This window comes from Rattus norvegicus, chromosome 8, assembly GCF_036323735.1.
Source record: "Rattus norvegicus strain BN/NHsdMcwi chromosome 8, GRCr8, whole genome shotgun sequence".
Classification (NCBI taxonomy): Eukaryota; Metazoa; Chordata; class Mammalia; order Rodentia; family Muridae; genus Rattus; species Rattus norvegicus.
The window spans coordinates 69,227,755-69,248,340 of NC_086026.1; the positions used below are offsets into that span (position 1 = coordinate 69,227,755).

At 38.5% G+C, this 20,586-nt stretch overlaps 1 protein-coding gene across 10 annotated transcripts in view; it reads left to right on the forward strand.

The window, feature by feature from the left end:
• Myo9a (myosin IXA) overlaps positions 1-20,340 on the forward strand; it is a 203,242-nt gene extending 182,902 nt beyond the window's left edge. For 7 of the 10 annotated variants that reach the window (XM_063264818.1, XM_063264814.1, XM_063264820.1 and 4 more), the window contains 8 exons: positions 252-380; positions 686-791; positions 1,905-2,036; positions 2,886-3,009; positions 4,785-4,838; positions 13,730-13,932; positions 15,315-15,436; positions 16,016-20,340. In XM_063264818.1, coding sequence (XP_063120888.1) covers positions 252-380; positions 686-791; positions 1,905-2,036; positions 2,886-3,009; positions 4,785-4,838; positions 13,730-13,932; positions 15,315-15,436; positions 16,016-16,476 — 1,331 coding nt within the window. In that variant the 3' untranslated portion in view covers positions 16,477-20,340. The remainder of the gene's footprint in view (positions 1-251; positions 381-685; positions 792-1,904; positions 2,037-2,885; positions 3,010-4,784; positions 4,839-13,729; positions 13,933-15,314; positions 15,437-16,015) is intronic. The other 3 variants (XM_063264815.1, XM_063264816.1, XM_063264821.1) reach the window with 1 other exon arrangement.
• The last annotated feature ends 246 nt before the right edge of the window (positions 20,341-20,586 follow it).

Sequence of the window (20,586 nt, forward strand, 5' to 3'; positions counted from 1 at the left end):
CAGGTTGATTCTTCCTTCATGAAAACACGATCTTTTTTATTTGTATTCACAAGATATTTAGAAAACACAGACACCAACACTATTCCTTCATGGTTTGAAGTAGCAATTCCAAGCATGGAAGGAAATTGTAGAACATATACATTAGTTTAATTACGAAACATGAAGGCTTTTTTTAGTAGGTTTACTTTGTGAAGTATACAGTTTAAATATTTTGCATGTTTGCTTTGTTACTAACTCTTGTCTCTAAATAGATGCTGAAAGTGTAAACCTAGATGACTATAACATACATGTCATTGCAAGTGTATTCAAACAATGGCTTCGTGATTTGCCCAATCCACTCATGACTTTTGAACTCTATGAAGAATTCCTTCGAGCTATGGGTAAGCACAAGCTTCTTGGGTTTAAAAGAAAGGCCTATACTTGATAAAGCAATGCCATGTGTTGCAGTCATTATTAAGGCTTCCTGTGATAGATTAGCTTTTGTGGGTCCTAAATTAAGCTTGGGACAGTCAATACAAACTGCCAGTGCATTTTTACCTATTCACATGTTGAATTTTAATGGCAGTCAATACAAACTGCCAGTGCATTTTTACCTATTCACATGTTTGAATTTCCATCCAGCAAGAAGATACGACATATAACAGGGTTATTCACTATAACTTGCTATTTTTATCATTTGTCTTAGGCCTTCAGGAAAGAAAGGAGACAATCCGTGGTGTGTACTCTGTAATTGATCAGCTCTCCCGGACTCACCTCAGTACACTGGAACGCCTTATCTTTCATCTAGTTAGGTAACTTATTCAAGACAGGTTCTCACTATGTATCTCTGACTGTCTAAGAACTCACTGTCTAGATAGGCTGGACTTGAACTCACAGCTAACTTCCTGCCTCTACTCAAGTGTTGGAATTAAAAGCATGTACCAATATGCCTGGTCTTTTGGAGGCGTGTGGTCAGGATTCCATTTAAATGAAGAGTTTGAATATATGTCATTGCCTTGCCTAGGAATATAGTTTAACACTAGAGTGTTTACCTAGCATGCACAAAGCCCTTGGTTTGGTCTTTACCAATGTTTAAACAACACCACCTCTCACCTTTGGGCAGTGAATAGGGTTGGATCCCTTCAGGCAGAAATCTGCTAAACTGAATCACTGTTAGAGTAATGCATATGGCAGCTCACACCTCATGGTGGCTCCAAGTAGCAACCAGTTTGACATTGAACTAGAAGAATTTTTGTCTCTGGACAAAAACTACTTTGTGGGAGCTGGGTTCAGACTGTACTCAGGAGTTGACTAACTAGAGACTTCAGGAGTGGATATCTTTCCCTGTATAAATATTTGAAGTGGTTGGGAATACAACCTTCTTTCTGGTCAGATGTGGTGTTTGGAAATGCCTTAAAATATCTACTCTAGGGGTTAGAGAAATGGTTCAGAGGTTAATAGCATTGACTGGTCTTCCAGAGAACATGGATTCAATTCCAGGTACCCACACAGCAGCTCACAGCTGTCTATAACTCAAGTTCCAGGAGATTGGACAGTGTCACACAGGCAGACAGACATACAGGCAAAACACCAATACACATAAATCATTTTTTAAAAGAAAAAAACCCGCACAACTCTGCATCTGCAGACATAGTATGATGTTAAGCAGCAGGTTACAGAATTTTCTTAATATGCTATATGTTGAGCTGTGATGCCTCAGACTGTTTCAAGGAGTAGTAAAAGTCCATTTTCCAGGTAAAGGGGTAGCTCTGAGGAAGTCTACAGTGTTTTCTTTTCCTTAAGCTTAGGTGGTTGTCTGTGCAGTACTGTGGGGTTGATGGCATATTGTCCTCTCTTCCATACCTCCACACTATTATGTTATTTTATCTTCTTTTCATTTGTGTTGGTTTTGTTTTATTCCTTAGGATTGCTCTACAGGAAGACACTAATAGAATGTCTGCTAATGCTTTGGCCATCGTGTTTGCACCTTGCATTCTCCGTTGCCCTGACACTACTGACCCACTACAAAGTGTTCAAGATATCAGTAAGACTACCACGTAAGGCCAGCCACATTCACCTCTATAGGACCTTAGTTGGTATAGTCCGTTTTATCCAAATATCAAACATAGTAAATGATTTCATAAGTTCCAGTGCATTTAAGTAGATTCTTGGTTATTCTAAGGCTTGTTTCAATTTAGGACTGCTTATAGTTTTTAAATGAATTTCTGTTTTGTCAAGTTATATGTCTCTATCTGTGTCTATCCATCTATCCGTCCATCTGTCTGTCTGTCTCTTCCTATGAAGCTTGTAGTCTAATCATGACCTTATCACTCAATCCCTTTGGTTGTACTAGTTCAGTGTTTCTATATTTCACCCTCATCTTTTTTCTTTAAAACTTTAGTCTTACTTTTTTTTTTTTAAGATTTATTTATTTTATGTATGTGAGTACACTGTAGCTGTCTTCAGACACACCAGAAGAGGGCATCAGATCCCATTACAGATGGTTGTGAGCCACCATGTGGTTGCTGGGAATTGAACTCAGGACCTCTGGAAGAGCTGTCAGTGCTCTTAACCACTGAGCCATCTCTCCAGCCGCTCATCTTTTTTCTTTAGCTTCTGTTTGTTCTCAATTTGATGGCAGCACAGGAACTTTTGGAAAATGTAAGGGCTTGAGTCCTATCCCCAGATTCATTAATTGATTTATTAATTGATGTGGTATTATCGCCTGAATGTTAGGATTTGTAACTATTTTTAGTTGGTTTCTAAAATGGTTGTCAACCACCATTCTGAATTTTCTCGGAGCTCATCCAAAAACTATCTAGGACATTTAGTACAAAGTAGTCTAGAGATAACACTTCATTTGATTTACTTCTGCTTGTAACCGCTTTTTTTTTGTCCTGTTTCAGATGTGTGGAACTGATAGTTGTAGAACAAATGAATAAATACAAGGCTCGTCTCAAAGACATCAGTAGCCTGGAATTTGCTGAAAATAAAGCAAAGACCAGACTATCACTGATTCGTAGATCAATGGTAAGATGCAAAACATGGAGCACAGGGGAAAGGGGAGAGGGAGGCTTCTTGTGACTTCTTTTTTAAGTATGTGTTTGTGACATATGTGGATAGTGCACAAAAGGAACTTCTCAGAAGGAACACAGGTGGTATGAATATCTGATGATCTTTAAATTATTTCAGCTATGTGTACAAAGTATGTGTAATATGCAGAATTTTAAAATATTTTGAGTAAAAAGTTGGTGGTTTATAATCTTCCCTGCTTACCTTACCTATCCATGACATGAAAACTTAACTTTATCTTAACTTTTTCTCTACATTCTTCCATTATCTTTTCCTACTCTGAGACATACCATTTTTAGTGGTCCTTCCAAGATTCCTGATAGAGTACTTAATCATTTGGAACTTAATATGAACTAAAACGTTTGATTCACACAGAAGCAGAAGTCCATTTAAGAGTCTTCTATGATCAAATAAAGATTTTACTTATGATTTGTTGTTGGGGTTTGAGATGAGCCTACTAAGTGATTTTTTTCATTTACTGACTTTTTGTATTTAGTGTCTTCTGTGACCAGCAATTATGTAGATAACTCCAGTTACCATGAACTAAGAATCAGAAGGATCTGAGGTTCTGGTAAACAACGGATGCATTAAGGTTTAATCTTTTAACTCCTTGTTAGTCTATAAGATAATGTTATCACAAACAGGCACTTACTTCAGATCCTCAGCAAATCTCTCAAAACACCAGCTTCCCAGTTTTCTTATATTTTCTAGAGCCTAGAAGTGCCTCTTCCATGCCATTTTAATCTGTATCTACACTGACACTGAAATAACTCTGCTTCTTCTTCTTTTCCTATTTAGGCTTCCTTGCACAGATGTTCCATAGAGGTCTGTTGGTAGGGTTAGTGGATGATCTCTAAAAACAAACGTAAACATAACCTTTCCCAGGCATTAAATAAAGCTCACTGTCTCAGTTGGGATTCCCATTACTATTATTAAAACAAAAACAAAAACAAACAAACAAAAAACCCCTGACCATTAGCAAATCAGTGGGAGAAGGGTATATTTCAGCTTACATTTTCTAGTCCATGATTCCAGTAAGTGAAGGGAGAAACCTAAAGGCAGAAACTATGGAAGAAGAGACTTGGGAGAAGTGCTACTTATAGATTCACCCCTTATGGCTTGCTCAGCCTGCTTTGTTGTACAGGCCAGGACTATCTACACAGGAGTAATGCTAGCCACAAGAGCTGGGCTCTCTCACATAGTCATCAGCCCCAAGAAATGGATCACAGGCTTGCCCACAGACCAATCTAATAAAGGAATTTTTCTCAATAGAGATTTTGTCTGAAAATTACTCTGGCTTTTGTCTAGTTGACATAAAACCAGCCAGCACACCCATCATAGGATACTATCTAAATCCCTTCCCAAGACATTAAAAATGAAAATACTACTTAAAAGTGAAATTTGGGCCTAAGCTGTTACATTAGTTGGTAGAGTGCTTGTCTTTAAGACAAGGTTGATCCCTGAGACTTTGAACAAACAAATTCTGTATTAAGAATTTTAGCTCAGTATTCAGAAGTCTAATTTATTAGTACCCACCTAGGAAGGAAAGGAAGAGCTTCTTCACTGCAAAACTTTATTTCTAAGAAAACGGAAAAACTGTGCATCCCTCCTCCTCAGTACTGTGAAAAATGGATACATTTCATCCCATTGAAAGATTTAGCCTTCTCTTTTACTGGGCAATGACATGTACGTTCTAACCTTCTGCTTTCCTTTCCATGTCCTTCCTAATCCAGAAACCTGTCCTAATTGCAGTTAGATTTATGAGCATTACCCGCAGTTCAGTCTCGGTATGTATTAATATTGCAATGTGTCACCGTCACTTCACATCATATGTCTCATTCATCCAGGAGTTGTCCGTGCCTGTCTGCCTTACATGTTCAAACTTTGTTCAGGGCCCACTTTTTGATCAGTCTTCACTTGCCTTTTTCTTAATCTCTCTCTTTAGGTCCTTCACTTTCCTTTCTTGTGTCATACAGGTGAACAAATGTTCATTTGAAATACACTGTTTTTCCTTGTCAGACAATCCTCCTTTAGAGTTTGTTTTGGTTGAATCTTTAAAGTGGGGGTCAAAGATACTGAGGTATCAAGGTTATTCTGCTCTATGAGCTATGTTCCTAGCAAATTACTTTATTATTTGAAATACCTATTATGGTTTTTCATATCTATCATGAATAATACTTACATATCTGCTCATAACTGTCACTCTGGTTTCTTCTAAGATGTAAAAATATGGCTCTTAGATACTTAAGTGTTGTCAGATAGATTGTTTTTGTTGCCTCTTTATAAACAGTGATTATGCAAAGGAGAAATGGAAAAGGAGAAAGCTAAAACACTAAGCTATGTGGAAACTAATTTTAGAATACCTGTCTGTGTGTACTTGTTGATTTATAAATACAGATTCCATTCACTAGTAACAGTAACTGTGTAGTAACTGTCAATTCTATCATAAAGCTGCCCTTTTCCGTGGGATATCATAGCCACATGTCACTATTACATTTATTTCCAGTGCTTCTGTCTCTTTTAAGATGAAGTACACTTTATATATTCAAATTTACTGAATATATATATATATATATATATATATATATATATATATATATATACTGAATTCCTCTCACTTCCTTAGAGACTGTACCTTTAACTGGGGAGTTGTAGGGTGAACTTCCTTGTAGGGTGGACTAGACCTTTATCTAGAATTGTAGGGTAAATAGAATTCTAGAATTCTAGATGCTGTTCCAGTGTTGGGTGGTGTTTCTGTTTGGCTGTTTTACATCATTGTTCTGTCAGTATTCTAACTGAAGATGAGTGGTAGCCCCAAATTCACTTTCCTGACAGTCAGACCAAACCTGTCGTCTCCCTTACATTGTTAGTACCATTTAAGGCAGTGGTTCTCAACCTTCCTAATGATGTAAGTGTTGCAGTTCATGTTGTGGTGACCTCCAACCATAAAACTATTTTGTTGCTGCTTAATGACTATAATTTTGCTCCTGTTAAGAATCATAATGAAATATTTTTGGAGATTGAGGATTGTTAAAGGGGTCGGGATTCGCATGTTGAGAACCACTGGTTTAAGATGAGACAGCATCTTCTATCTGAATTTTGACTGATGGCATTGACGTCGTAAGGGAAGCTCTCAGGGCAGTTTAAAGTTTCCCAAAACTTTCCCAAACTCTAATAGTTTCTTAGAAAGCTTAAAGTGTTATCACTGACAAAAAATAAAATCACTTGAAATAATGGGGTCCTTTTAAATAGGGTCACACAAAATCTATGCAACATACTCATGTGAATAGTTATACTTGGTCCCATAGTTATACTTTATCCCAGAGCTAAAAGCAGCTAAGTTGTTCGCCTTGTTATTCGGGTAGTTGTACAAACACTTTATTAGGACAACCCTCAGTAACAAATAAAAACAATCATATGGCTTGACTGATGCGTTTAAACTTATACCATGCGAATGCATGGTATTAAAGACTATAACGGACATTCATCCTAGTCGTACAGTTTTGTATCATTGCCTTCATCATGTGGAGGCATCAGCAGGTTGTTTTTAACCCACTATTGCTTTAACCAATTAATAATGTAAATGGTAATAAGTTGAAAGGGCGAATGGCATCTTAGCACTGTCTACATTGTAGATCCTTTGGGGATGCTTCCACACTTCCACTGGGAACCTGTCAACTGTGTTCAGAACCAGAATACCAAGGGTAGACATATAACTTGGTGGTAGAGTACTTCCCTTGATCCTGCTTGAGATCCAAAGTTCAAGTCTCAGCTAGAGGTAGGAGGAATACCCTGGCCGGTTTACTCTACTACACAGAAAGTCTGAAGATATATGCGAGCACACACCGTGGCTATATTTAAAGTCTTTTTTTAACTTTCATTATGGGATAGTTACAGGTGTTTGGATACAACTTTTGAATCAATCTTGAAACCTACTACAGTAGGTAGCTCATTCCTTATCATCATACAAAGCATGGACTTTATGCAAGACCACCATGCAAGGCTGATAGAAAAACCTTAGATAAAGGACTTTTCCTTTCTACAAAAGATCTCTCAGACATCATCTGAGAATTCAGTTCCTTCCTGTTTTTGTGGCTCAATGAATGGCAACAGTGATCTTTTACCTTCTTTTACTTTCCCTATTTGGGGTAAATTTTCTGTAAAGATTCTAAGATTCATGCCTCCAGCTACTTCTGTCTAGTTCGGTCTAGATGTTTCACAGTTCCTTTTGGTATCTTCAACCCACATACAGCACCCACCCACCCCGTCCCCACTACATGTACTTTCTTTGAATCATCAGAAAGTATCATAACTCCTCATGTGGGAAGTATCTTCCTACGTACCTAAAATCCATATTTCATTATCATTTTCAACTATGTAGGCTTAGATTGACAATAGTGAGTTTATATCATGTATTCTGTCTTGCCATTCCTTCCTGTGACCTTTATCATTATGAACTTTAGCAGACTCTTTCCATAGGCCATACCCATTTTAGCACTGTAGTATACTTTCTATTCATCTTCATTGTGACCTACTTAAATCTTAGAAACAATGGTACTGTTAGGTAAACTTTCAAAAGGTATTTCACTTAGGATCCTTCACACTAAAGCATTTGGACCAGCTAGTAAAAGGACTGAGGTAGCTGAGGCGGTTTGCAACCCCATAGGAAGAACAACATCAACAACCAGACCCCCCAGAACTCCCAGGGACTAAACCACCAACCAGAGAGTACACATGGAGGGACCCATGGCTCTAGCCACATATGTAGCAGAGGATGGGCCTTGTCAGGCATCAATGGGAGGAGAGGACCTTGGTCCTGTGAAGGCTCAATGCCCCAGTTTAGGGGAAACCAGGGTGGGGAGGTGAGAGGGAGGGAGTGGTTGTGTGGGTGGGTGGGGGAGCACCCTCATGGAGGCAGGGGTGGGGGGATGGGATGGGGGGCTTCTGGAGGGGAAACCGGGAAAGGGGATAACATTTGAAATGTACATAAAGAAAATATCCAATAAAAGAACAGGGGAAAAACATTTGGACTATGTCTTTTTGTTATTTTCAGAAACCAACAAAGGCTTCTATGGGATAGCCTTGTAGCATTTTAGCCCAGCTCTACTAGTCAGAGCTCTCTGTTTCTGATTTTTTTTTTCCCACTGAACAGTTCAGGCAGGTTGGACTCGAGTCCTCTTTCCTCAGTCTCCCAAGTACAATAGAGCTCCAGGTACTATCAATATTAAGATGGTCAAAATCAAAACAGGGTACTAGAAAATAGACCAGCCAGTTAATGGCTATTGCAGCAGACACTTCTCTTGCTTTTTGTTGCTTGCCACCAAAATTGGCGTCCTTGAGCATAGTGCTGTTTCGTTTTTGAGCCACATATGAAGTTGTCTAATATGGATTATTTTGTATCTGATGTTAGCTTTATGTAACTCAGTTTGCTCTTGTTGCTGTATCCTGTTCCAGAATGTATGTGCCAGTTTATCCAGTGTACTGTTTGTGGGCAGTAAGGTTTTGTTTAGGAGAATAGGCAGTGTGTGTGCATTTTTGCTAGGGTATATACCTAAGGGAATATCTGAGTCATGGGATATATCTTTAACATTTTCCAAAATGGCTGAACTACAATTAGCAGTATACAGGAATTTCTGAATGGTTCGCCACCTCCCCAGTACTTACGTTGCCACATATACTTTTAGTCATTATAAAATGCATGCCACTTCTTAAATTTGGCCTTCTGTTCGTTTACTCTAATGTGCACAAATCGGATTAGTCTTCAGATACTTTGGTTTGTGAACATAGTGAATATGCTTTTCTGGTTTTCTATACTTGGGCGGTTTAATTTTTTTTTCCTAATTCTTTCTGAATCCTGTATATACTCTTTTGATCACTTATTTCTGTTGAAAGCATCTTCGATTCTATGGTTTGATTTTTCTACTCTCTTGAAAGTTACCTTTCAAGCCAGGCATGGTGGCACATGCAAGCGATCCTAGCACTCAGGAAGTAGAGGCTAGATGATCATCCACTGAAGCCCAGCCTGGCTTTCAAAAACACTTTCAAGTCTCTGCCTTAAAAAAAAAAGTAAGTAAGTGAAACTGTTTGATGGACAGAGGTTAATTTTAGTGTAGTATGTTTTGTGGCTACTTGATGTATGTTTAAGAATGTTTCTTACTAAGGTTTAATCATTTTTATCCTCTCAAAGCTTCATTATTTTGTCTATATGCCTAGTCCGTTTTAAGGTGCCTCATTTTGACTATCATGTTGACAGTACTTCTACTATACTTTAGCTTTTAAGTTGTTGTATTGTGTGTGTCATGTATATGAGGTATTGGTGTGCTAGACCTGTGTGTGGAAGTCAGAGCACTTTGTTTGGGCAGTCCATTCTCTCCTGGAACCTTGTTTTGAGACAGTGTCCTTCCTGTTTCTGTCATGTTGCTTACTCCAGACTAGCTTCCCAACAATTCTATCTCTGCCTCTTACCTCACCATAGGAATGCTAGAATGCTAGATGTAAGCCACTCTATCAGGCTTTTTTACATCTGGCTTTTTAATGTGAGTTTTGGGGATCAAACTCAAGTTGCCAACCTTGTGTAGCAAATGCTTTTACCCACTGAGCCACCTTGCTGGCCCATTTACTTCAACTTCTTAATAAACTGGTTTAAAGAGTCATCCTGTCTTCACTTTTTACTGTTTGTGACGTATATTGTCATACAAAATATGAAGTCACCTTCACAAAAAAAAAACCCCCTGGGGTTTTGTGTGTTTGCTTTTTGAGATTGCACTGTGTAAATTGCTTTTTAGAGATTTGATGTTTCAGCGATATTGATTTTCCTACCCATGAACACAATCTCTCCATATAGATCATTAGTTCTTTTAAGTGTTTTATTATTTAATATGTTGAGATCTTATTGTTAACTCCTAAAATAAATCAATTTTGTTTTAAAGTTTTATTTTTTGTTGCTTGTTACATAAAATATCCAATTTACTTTGGTGTTTTTATCTTATGTGTAGTGACTTTACTGAAGTCATCTATTCTAATAACTGTTCTGAGTATTCCTTTGGGTTTCCTAGCTATATCATTTAAAAATAGTTTTATTTATCCTTTTATAGTCCTTGAACCTCCTCTTTGTTTTGCTAAAGAAATAGAACTTTCAGTACAGTGTTGATTGAAACAGTGGTAGTGCTCACTCTTAGCATGTTCCACCCCCACTAAGCATGATGTTTGCTGTGGAATTTTTATTCTTTATGATATTAAGCATGTTCATTTGATTCCTAGTTTTCTGAGTTGTTATTATGGTATAATGCTAACGCTTTTGTTTTTAATATATCAACATTGAAACATTTCATGCCATTTTGAGGTGTTTCACAATGTAGCACAAACTGGTCTAGAATTTGCAGTGATCTACCACCCCAGCTTCAGGAGTGCTGGTGTTACATACAGGCTTAAGTCACCATGCCTGACTTAGGGTATTGTGAATTTTACTGATGTTAAATTAAATACTCACTTCCCAGTTCAGTTTGTAATGCATCAAGATTTTTTTGCTGTGTTTATGTGTAAAATTGTTCTATAATGTCCTTCCATTAAATGACCATGTTAATGTTTTACTAATTTGTGTAAAAACAACTCATGTGGGGCATGGTGGCACATGCCTTTAATTCTTCAGAATTGAGGAGGCAGAGGTAGGTAGGTAGGTCTCTGTAAGTTTGAGCCAGCCTTATCTGTATGAGTTCCAGGCTACCCAGGGTTACATAGTCAGAACTTTCCAAACAAACCAATAAATAATTGGAATGAAATCTTTTTTAATTCTATGGAAGAGTGCATCTGTTAGATCTCTTAAACTTGACTCTGCATACATAATTAATCCCTTGGTGCTGACCACAGCTCTGTCTATGCTTTACTTCTGCTGCTGATTTACTTCAGATCTTTTGAAGCCATAAGAAATGAATATCTATTGGAAATGCTATAATCATAGTTTTGGCTTTAGTCACTGTGAGGTATCCTTATCACTTTATGCTAAGTTTTTGATGTTTAGTTTTTTGAGATAAGATCTCTCTGTGTAGTCCTGGCTCTCCTGGCATTCACCCTGTAGACCAGATCAGGCTGGCGTCAAAATCACAGATTCTTCTGCCTGCCTTGCAAGTGTTGGAGCTCTGAGATTAAGGTGTACATGCCCTACAGCTTTTCATTATTTATTTTTAACTTTGTTTTTGTTTGAGACATCATATAGTATCATAACGGTCTGGAACTCATTATGTAGTCTAGGATGGCTTCAAACTCATAGCCTCACAAGTACTAGAATTACAGAGGAGCTACCACACCCAGCTATTTTCAACAATTTTTTAATAATATTTTATACATTGCCCTTAAATACCATGTTTCTGACAGTTTTCCAATTTTAACAGGAACATTTGATCTATCTATATACATTTTGTTGATACTATGTTTTTTTTAACTTGAGTATTTCTTATTTACATTTCTGATACTATGTTTTTAAGATTTAAAAAAAATGTGAGTATTTTGCCTGCATGCACATCTGTGTAGACATGTCTAGTATCTGAGGAGGCTAGAAGAAGGTGTCTGATGCCCTGAAACTGAAGTAACAACTGTTGTAAGCCAACATGTAAATTCTGGAACTGAACCCAGGTCCTTTGCCAGAGCAGCCAGTGTTCTTAACCATTGAACCATACTCAGCCCCTATGTTTATATTTTAAATCTGTTTTATTGTACAGGGTTTGTTTGTTTTGCCTGGCATGTGTTCCCTTTTCCTTTCTGGCTACCTTTGTTCTTTTTTTCTTGCCTCCCCCTTAATAGTCTCTCATTTTTCATTCTGTTAGGGGTCTTAGATTCCTTTAGTCACATCATTAACCTGTTCAATGCCCATTAATTGGTACTTTTTATCTTTTTTTCCTAGATAATGTGCAAGAACTTTAATATGCTAGTCATTGTCTGACTTCATTGCTATTAGGTTTTTTTTTTTTTTTAGCCATTTGTAGATTTTAAGTACAAAAACATCCTGAATTCTAATATACATTGTCATTGTGTTTTCATTCCTGCATCTCTAACTCATCTTCTTCCTTGGCTGCTGAGAACTTCCTTTAGCATATCAATGTCTACTGTCTCTTTGCCTCATAGTCATCATGGCACTTAGCATATGGTGGATCATTTTTTACTTTTTTTTTCTCTTTTCCATGTTTTTCTCTTTGTCACTTATGAAATTTTCTATTTGCATTTGTTTCTTCTGGCTTGATTCTGGATTTTCTTCAGATATAACTTTCATTCTGTTTAATGAAATTATGTTTTCCTGCCTGCTTGAACAGATTATTTTTACATTTTTCCGATAGCCACAGTCTTTGAAGAATCTTGTTTTCTTTGTTTTTACCAGCTTTCTTTTGCATTGTCTTATCTTTTTTTTTTACTTCTGGTTACTTTTGATTTGAAAATAATTTGTAGAAAGTATTTTGAGGCCTGGGATGATATTGCTTACCTACAAAGAATAATTTTATTTTTCTGACAGATCCTTAGGCACTAGCGATTATATCATCTTAATCTAGTCTTAGAAGTTTAAATTTTTTTATAACACACACACACCCTTTAGATGTCTTGAAGCTAGGTCACTCCATCTGCAAGAACTGTGGAACTGTCTAGAATCCAAATGTTTGAGATCCCAGTGTTAGGCATGAAGGTTCTGAGGGGCAGCAACTCATATCCTTTGATTCTGTACTTAAGGGGTTGGCAGGTTTTTTATCTGAGGGGTCATAGAGTAAATATTTAGGTAATGTAAGCCATAAAACCTGCTCCACAGTCACCCCTGCCACTGCTGAACAAACAGCCATGGACAATTCCTCAGTAATAATGCGTCTGTTCTCATAAGGACATAAACATGCACACGGACAGATGGAGCTCCAGGCTCACTGCAGTTGTCAACTGTAGTTCCAGCTCTGCTCAGACTCTGCCATCTCTTCTGAGGTTGCAAATCAGCAGTAGCTGCTGGGCCAGCCTTTCCTGCCCCTTCGCTATCCAGTGTCAACAAGTGTGTACTCATTTTCATATTGGTCTAGTTGTTCTTGGCAGGAGATTTAATCTGTTGAACTTAGTTGGCTGTTACCAGAAACTAAAGTTAGAAGTAAGGTAACAATTTAAAACAATAGTGAGATTTTTTTCTTCCTCATTTCAAGAATATAAAGTTTTTGAGAAAGCATGTTACAATAGCAATCTCTTATATGACTTTTTTCCACCGAAACTTAAGTTTCAGGGCATGTTTCTTTAATCTTCCCCGAGAGAAGCGTCGTCAGAACTTCTTATAATGTTTAACATAATGTGCACCTTCAGTGTCAGTGTGGTGGCCACTATCTGCTTATGACCCTTGAGCACCTGAAACCTGGCTCCTGTGATCACAGAACGCAGTTTTAATTGGGTTGAAATTATTTAGTATACAGCTTAGATTGAAAGAAGATTCTCATCTCAGCACAATGGTTCTTAGAACCCAGAGCTAGAAGTGTGTTCATTTTCTTTTCAGTGTTCTTGATAGAATTCTTTTAGCCTAATTTGCTGGATTTTTGATATCTTGCTAAATACCCTATGCTTGTTCAGTCCTATCATTCTCATGACGTGATGGAAGGACACTTGTTATCCAAAGTGATCAACGTAAAACTGACAGACTTAGTTTACTTTCTAAAATGAATGCTCTCTGCAGGGAAAGGGGCGTCTACATCGAGGAAGCCATCCAAATCCATCCTCCCCTGTTATAGTCCGATTGCCTTCCATGTCTGATGTCCCAGAAGAGACCTTGACTAGTGAGACAGCCATGGACACTGACGTCACAGACCAGCAGCAAGCAGCAATGCAGCAGGAGGAGAAAGTACTGACTGAGCAGATTGAGAACCTACAGAAAGAAAAGTAAGTGCTCAGAGAGGATACCAGCTGCTGTGCTGCCTTCCTTCTACCCTTCATTCTTCCTGTTCATTAAGTATCTCGTGTGTCAAGCACTGTGCTCTATCAGATACCCCGGGGATATGGAATTGACAGAGACTTGTTCCTCTACTAAGGGTAAGTGTGGAAGTTTTCACCTCAGGGAAGGAAATTCCATGGTGTAGGAATCTTAGTGCCGAGCAGAACTAGAATAAGGAGGGAAGACATATACAGTGTATGCCAGTCTTAGCCCAGATTAATCAGGCAGTGGACAATGGAGAGCCAAGATGAGATATTATCATCAGGGGCCAGCTTCCATAAGCAGAGATGGATTTTGCAGAAGAAAGAGTAAGAGTAAGAGTCCCTTGACTAAGTAAGGCAAAGTCCTCTTTTTTTTTTTTTTTTTTCCTTTTTCTTTTTTTTCGGAGCTGGGAACCGAACCCAGGGCCTTGCGCTTCCTAGGCAAGCGCTCTACCACTGAGCTAAATCCCCAACCCCGGCAAAGTCCTCTTAAGCACAGGTGGTTTTAGTTGCAGTTTCATGAATGAGTTTAAAAATCAGTGTGACCATGGGCTCAACAACTGGATAGAACAAGGCTGCACATGTAGTACTGGGTAGAGAAACCGGTCATGATTTAAAAGAGAAAGTTAAATTCTGTTATCTCTGTCATCACTCTGGCAGGAGTGGGTTGACACTATCCTTTAGGAATATGAATATCCATGGTCCTCTCTGAAGGTACGATATACTAGTTCTCATTGGCATTGATTACTCTTTAAGAATTCCTAAATGTCTCCTTGAGTCCCTGGAGTTCATCTCTTAAGTCTGAGAACTTGATTCATGAAGAAATCAAGAAACTTTAGAATCAGGATTGGCTCATAATTTTGGGCAACTGAAAAGCAGCTAAGACTCAGCTGTGGAAGAATGTGAGGCAGTAGTTACTAATCAGGAGCTAGCTCAGCTCTGATGAACATGGTATTGAAGTATACAGAGGGATAAAAAGGAAATTGTTAGGAAAGAGAACGCACAGAAGTATAAGCATAAGTTTCAAAGATGCGACTGCTTTTGGAGATGATGGTCTTGAAAAGATGGTCTGTGGGTTTCAGGCTACTTAAAGAGGAGAAATAATTAGATTTAGAGCTGGCTTATTTCTAGGAATTGACCTACCCATTCCTAGTCCCACGATTACTCAGATTTGTTATCTACCTTGTACTTTCATCCATACTGCTTTCCTATTGCTTTACCCATAAATAAATAAATAAACCCTCTTCATCGTCACTGTGGTGGGACAGTGAGAAATGCCTTTCTGTCCATCTTCTTTGCTTTCATGTCATCTTTCTCCTGTCGTGTTCATGAATGATTGTGTCTCATAGGGAAGAACTAACATTTGAGATGCTTGTATTGGAGCCTCGTGCCTCTGATGATGAAGCCCTTGAGTCTGAGGCTTCTATTGGGACTGCTGATAGCTTGGAAAATTTGAATATGGATCCTGAAGGTAACATTTTTGAGATAGCCAATAAGTGACTATATTAGACTAAAGATACATTTTGTTTTGTAAAGAAGGAATAAGAATTCCCAAGTTAAGGCTGGAGGGGTGGCTCACTGGTTAGGAACACTCACTGGATGCCCTTTCAGATGAACTGGGTTCAATTCCTAGTACCTACATGGTAGTTTGTAATTATCTGTAACTCTTTGGTCCCAGGAAATCTGATGCCCTTTTCTGTCCTCTCTGAGGGTACCAAGCATACGCTTGTACATACATACATGCAGGTAAAGCATCCACAGACATAAAAATATACAATTTTTTTTAATGTTTAAAAAAAAAGCTTTCTCAGGTTTGTTTGGTCTGGTGGTGCATACCTTTAATCCCAGAGCTCAGGAGACAAACATATCTCTTTAAGTTTGAGGCCAGCTCCATGATAGCTTTTAAAATAATGATTCTGCACAAAATAGACCAACTATTCCCTCAGTACTTTGACCTACTCAGTTTTACATGTGGACAGTAGCTTCTATTCATTACATGATGTCGCATAGGTGGACATGCTCACGCACAACTCTTATTTTCTGTTTTTAGAGAGAAGCTTAGCCCTTAGCTCCCTGAAAGCAGCTGGCAAGTCTGAGCCTTCAAGCAAGTTTCGAAAGCAGCTAAGAAAGCAGCCAGACTCTTTGGACTCAGTCAGCTCCTCCGTTTCTTCATGTCTATCAAACACTACATCATCTCATGGCACTAGAAAGCGATTTCAGATTTATTCCAAGTCTCCATTTTACCGAGCTGCCTCAGCTTGTGAGGCCCAGGGAATGGAAGGACCACTAGGCCAAGCCAAATCCCTAGAAGACAGGCCTCAGTTCATCAGCAGAGGAACCTTCAACCCTGAAAAGGGCAAACAAAAACTAAAGAATGTGAAAAACTCACCTCAGAAAACCAAAGAGACCCCAGAGGGGACGGTTTCATCTGGCCGAAAGAAAACTGTGGACTCAGACTGCAGCTCCACACAGCAACTACCACTGTTTGGAAATAATGAGTTTATGGTCTAAATGGACAGAAATGTCTCCACATCTCATCTTTGGGGCCTCTTCTGGTCACCTTGTTTGTAACAGTCAGTCCTAATGGTCCTACCTTGTCTTCAGCTGACAGTTTGTGTGCTGGAACACTGCACTTCTGGCAAAAGTGGCCTCTTTGAAGTTTGCTAGGGATGGGCCAGCTGTGCCTTGGCTGCTGTATTTGATTTGAGATTCCACTAAACAAAGCCACCTGAGACCTGGGTGATTTTGGCCAACAGTAGTTGCTTCTTGCCCACCTATTTTTCCCTTTCCACAGATAGTTATTGAACTAGGGGGCTACTGTGATCCTGAGAAATGCTCTCATTTCTAGCATTTAAAGACCACCATACAAACTTCTGTTAACCACGAAAGCAAAACCTTTTGTGTTTGTATTGGGATAGTTAGAAACTGTTATAGAATATAAAATTTCCCCAAGGACTTATAAGCAAAACGCCTAAGCCCTCTCTTTTAAATTTAATTACAAAATATTCGATGTTATATTTTGGAAACAAACTGATTCCATTAAGCCCAGAGTGACTCAGCCATCTGATAATATTGTGAAGAGACCGTACTTTGTCTCTTGTTGATATTTGGTATTACAATCAGTGCTGGTTTAACTCCTGGTTAAGTCCTGCAAATGTTATTTCATGGGATAAAGTTCAGTAGCCATACTGTACTAGTATGCCCTGATTTTTAGATCAGACTCCTCTAGGTTTTTGTTTGTGATGTCACAGGACACATTTAGATAATTCCTAAATGTGAAGGCATCGTCCTGATTGATCCAGGCTTTTCTTTTTTTATAGACTAAACTGAAGACTGTATCCGAGCCTATTCATCTGCTGGTGGAGTACCACCATAGATGTGACCGTTTCATCACTTCTCTACGAGTACTCGCGTACAACTTTGCATGAGTGTTATAGAAAAAGACGCCAAAAGAAATTTAGAAAGTTTTAATATGATCTATTTAATTGTTGTCTTCTTTTTCTCAGACCATCAGTATTAGATGAAAAAAAAATCAAGGACTACTTGAAGCTATTTTTGTTAATATTCTTGCTCCTGAAGTTTACTGTAAATACACATGTATAGTATGCCTAGTTCTTTTTAACCCTATGCTTCCCCCTATTCCCATGGAGTTTCTTCCTACAGATAAGAGGCCATTAGACAAGTGGTGAGACCCATTCACCCTGGGGTAAGGGATAACTAAGGGCATCTTTCTCATCACTGGTAGTTTCCTAAGTTACCGTGTTGGAAGCATCATGTACTAGCCATTGTGGGAGTAGAACTCTGGTTTTGCTATTTATAATGTTATGTGAAGTGAAACATGATACCATTTCTTAAGTATGTGAAATGTTTATTTTTAAAGTCACTAAATACATTTTGTCTAACTACCACATGCACTGTTACAAGAAGAGCCTATACCATCTATAACCTGAATTTTGGTTTTCTTCTTCTTTTTTTTTTTTTTTTTTTGCTTTGAAGTTATGAGGATAGAAGTCTTTTGTAAAGGCAGGGTCTCCTCCTACACAGCACTGAACCTCACGTCACTGCTGCAGCGGCGGCTCTAGACATGAGACTTGGAGCATCATTTTGCACAGTAGCTCGTGGTAGCTGGAGTTGTCCCTCTCCCTGGTATGGGTTCAGCATTGAGACACATGAAGGAAGCTTTGAAAATCTCTCCTATGATGATGGTCATTCAATAAATGTTAACTTTTATATCCCTTGAGCATTAACAATAAGAATTTTGGAAACTGTTCTAAAGGAAGCCAGAGGCTGTGATAAGGTGGGGAGCTCCTTTGGGCCTTTGTGGCTACACAGTCTGTTTTAGTATTTGGGGAAAGTAGCTGCTATGGGTGGTAAGTGCTGCTCTCTACTTGGCTCAAAACAAGTTCCTTTGTTTCAGAGGAAAGGCCTGGAACCCAGCACTTGACGCACATTCTTCCACCTAAAGTTTTACAGCTCAATTTGGTTTTTTTGTTGTTGTTTTTTTGTTTTTGTTTTTGTTTTTAATTTCTATAAAATAAATTTGGGGCTGAGAAAAAAAATAACTACCTACATAGGTCACTTTGTAGGAACAAAGTAATCAATATTAAAGACTTTATAATTTTTCTCAGGGACCTAAAACCTGAATTTGAATAAAGTTAAATAAAAACTTTTTTTTCCAGTTGCTAGATTTGTGGATTTTTTAATCATTTTAACAAGACGCCAGGATGGGGTCGGGGAAATCCACACAATCGTAAAAATGTCTGGGCAAAGTGTAGGCCCCCTTTGAGGAAAAGAATGCTATTGTTCTTGGGTTAGCAGGCACGATTGGTCTGATAGAGACAAAGCCATAACTCAGTAGTGTCAGATGCTCTGCTCCATCAGTTCTTATCAGAGCCTCTGAATCACCACATAGCAACACTGTTGCAGTCACTCCTGATGCAGATCCACATTGGGTTCACTATTAGACTGGCCAGCTGCTTTTCTTCAGTCTTAAAATGCACCAAAGGAAACTCTGGCAGCAGCAGAATTCCTCACATGTGAAACCTGTGCTCCAAACCTGAGAGCATTCTAGTTACTGCATATACTTCTAGTCCACAATAACTCCTACATTTTTCCTACCCATTAATATGTGTCTGCAGATGTGTATCGTAGAAAATGTAGCAGAAGCAAATACATTTTGCATCACAGATTGAAGTAAATTACAGCAAATGCAGGCAGGATTTGGGGAGGTGATATGCTTAGTTTGCACATATTTGTACTTCCTGTCATTTCGTTTATATGACCACTCTGGGTCATATACACAAACGGAGATATGAGTGTTGCTAGGAGAGACAAAAGGATATGAGTTCAGGGCATAGGGCACTAGGGCCAACTCTCAGGCTTTAGAAACCTATCACTCTTACTTTGCATAGGGTGTGAAAACTATTCTGTGTCTCACAATCGAAGACAGCATCACAGAAGTGCGCTGACATGAGGTGATACATCGAGGTTGTATTGTTCCACTTTTATGCCTGTGAGCTGTTTTTTCAACTGTAACTAATAAGCTAGAGAGAAGGAAGGATTCTCAGGCGGTGAAGCTGAGAGTTGTAACTAGAGGAAGAAGTTGTCCAGATGGCTTTCTCACTCACTTTTTAAAATTCTTGGTGGGCAAATAGATGTGGGCCCTGCATTCTTCTACTGAGTGGTGTGTTATATGCACCCACACACTTGTGATAACTTCTCAGCACTGTGCCCCAACACCATGCTGGCCTTAGTAGTAAAAAATTTAGGTATTTGTAGACCTGACTTTCTGCATCCCTAGGGTACTAGAGACCACATTTCTCTGGAACATTCTCACATTTTGGTGTTAAGTGGGTAATCTCCAGTGTATTAGATCTTACTGATCTCCTGGTTTAAACTTCAAATAGCCCTAGTAATGGGTCTGTCACCTTGTCACCCATCCACTCTTAATGCCTACTTATCAGCCCTCCTAGGTCATACAAGAGTTGCACCTCTTGAACCAAGTATTTGTATTTACTGGGGGAAAGGTATGGACTACAGATTAGTATTATATTATTTTAATGGATTCAAAGTAACTTATAAGTATGCTGAGTGTAAAATTTTAAAATACTGTGTATTATAAAAGGACACATCCTGTGAAATATGCCACTTTACTGTTTAAGAATCTATAAGAACGACTTAATCACAGAACGGATTACATTCCCGATGAAATCAGCAGCACTTTGTAATTTCCTTTTTTTTTTTTGGAAGGGGGCAAGACATTTGTATAAAGTGCAGTTTGTGTCACTCAGATTATGCACTGTATAGCTACACAAAAGCAGCCTGCTGAACAAATCACTCATGGCTCATTAAAGAACAAAGCTTCCAGAAGTGCAATACGTGTGGTTTGTTTTCTGGCTTCTAATCGGACTCATAACTCAAAGGAACAGCACCGATTCCTTAACTAATAAAATTAAAGGAAAGGAACTAATTCCCAACTGATTCGTGCAGAAATGACAGCTGTTAGAACTCAACTGAAGAGCAAGTCAAGGTCAAGACATTTTAGGGGAATCGTAAGATGGAGAACTAGAAGCACCTAGCAGTCATTTCCTGTGGGGAAAAAAAAACCCAAACAATAAATGT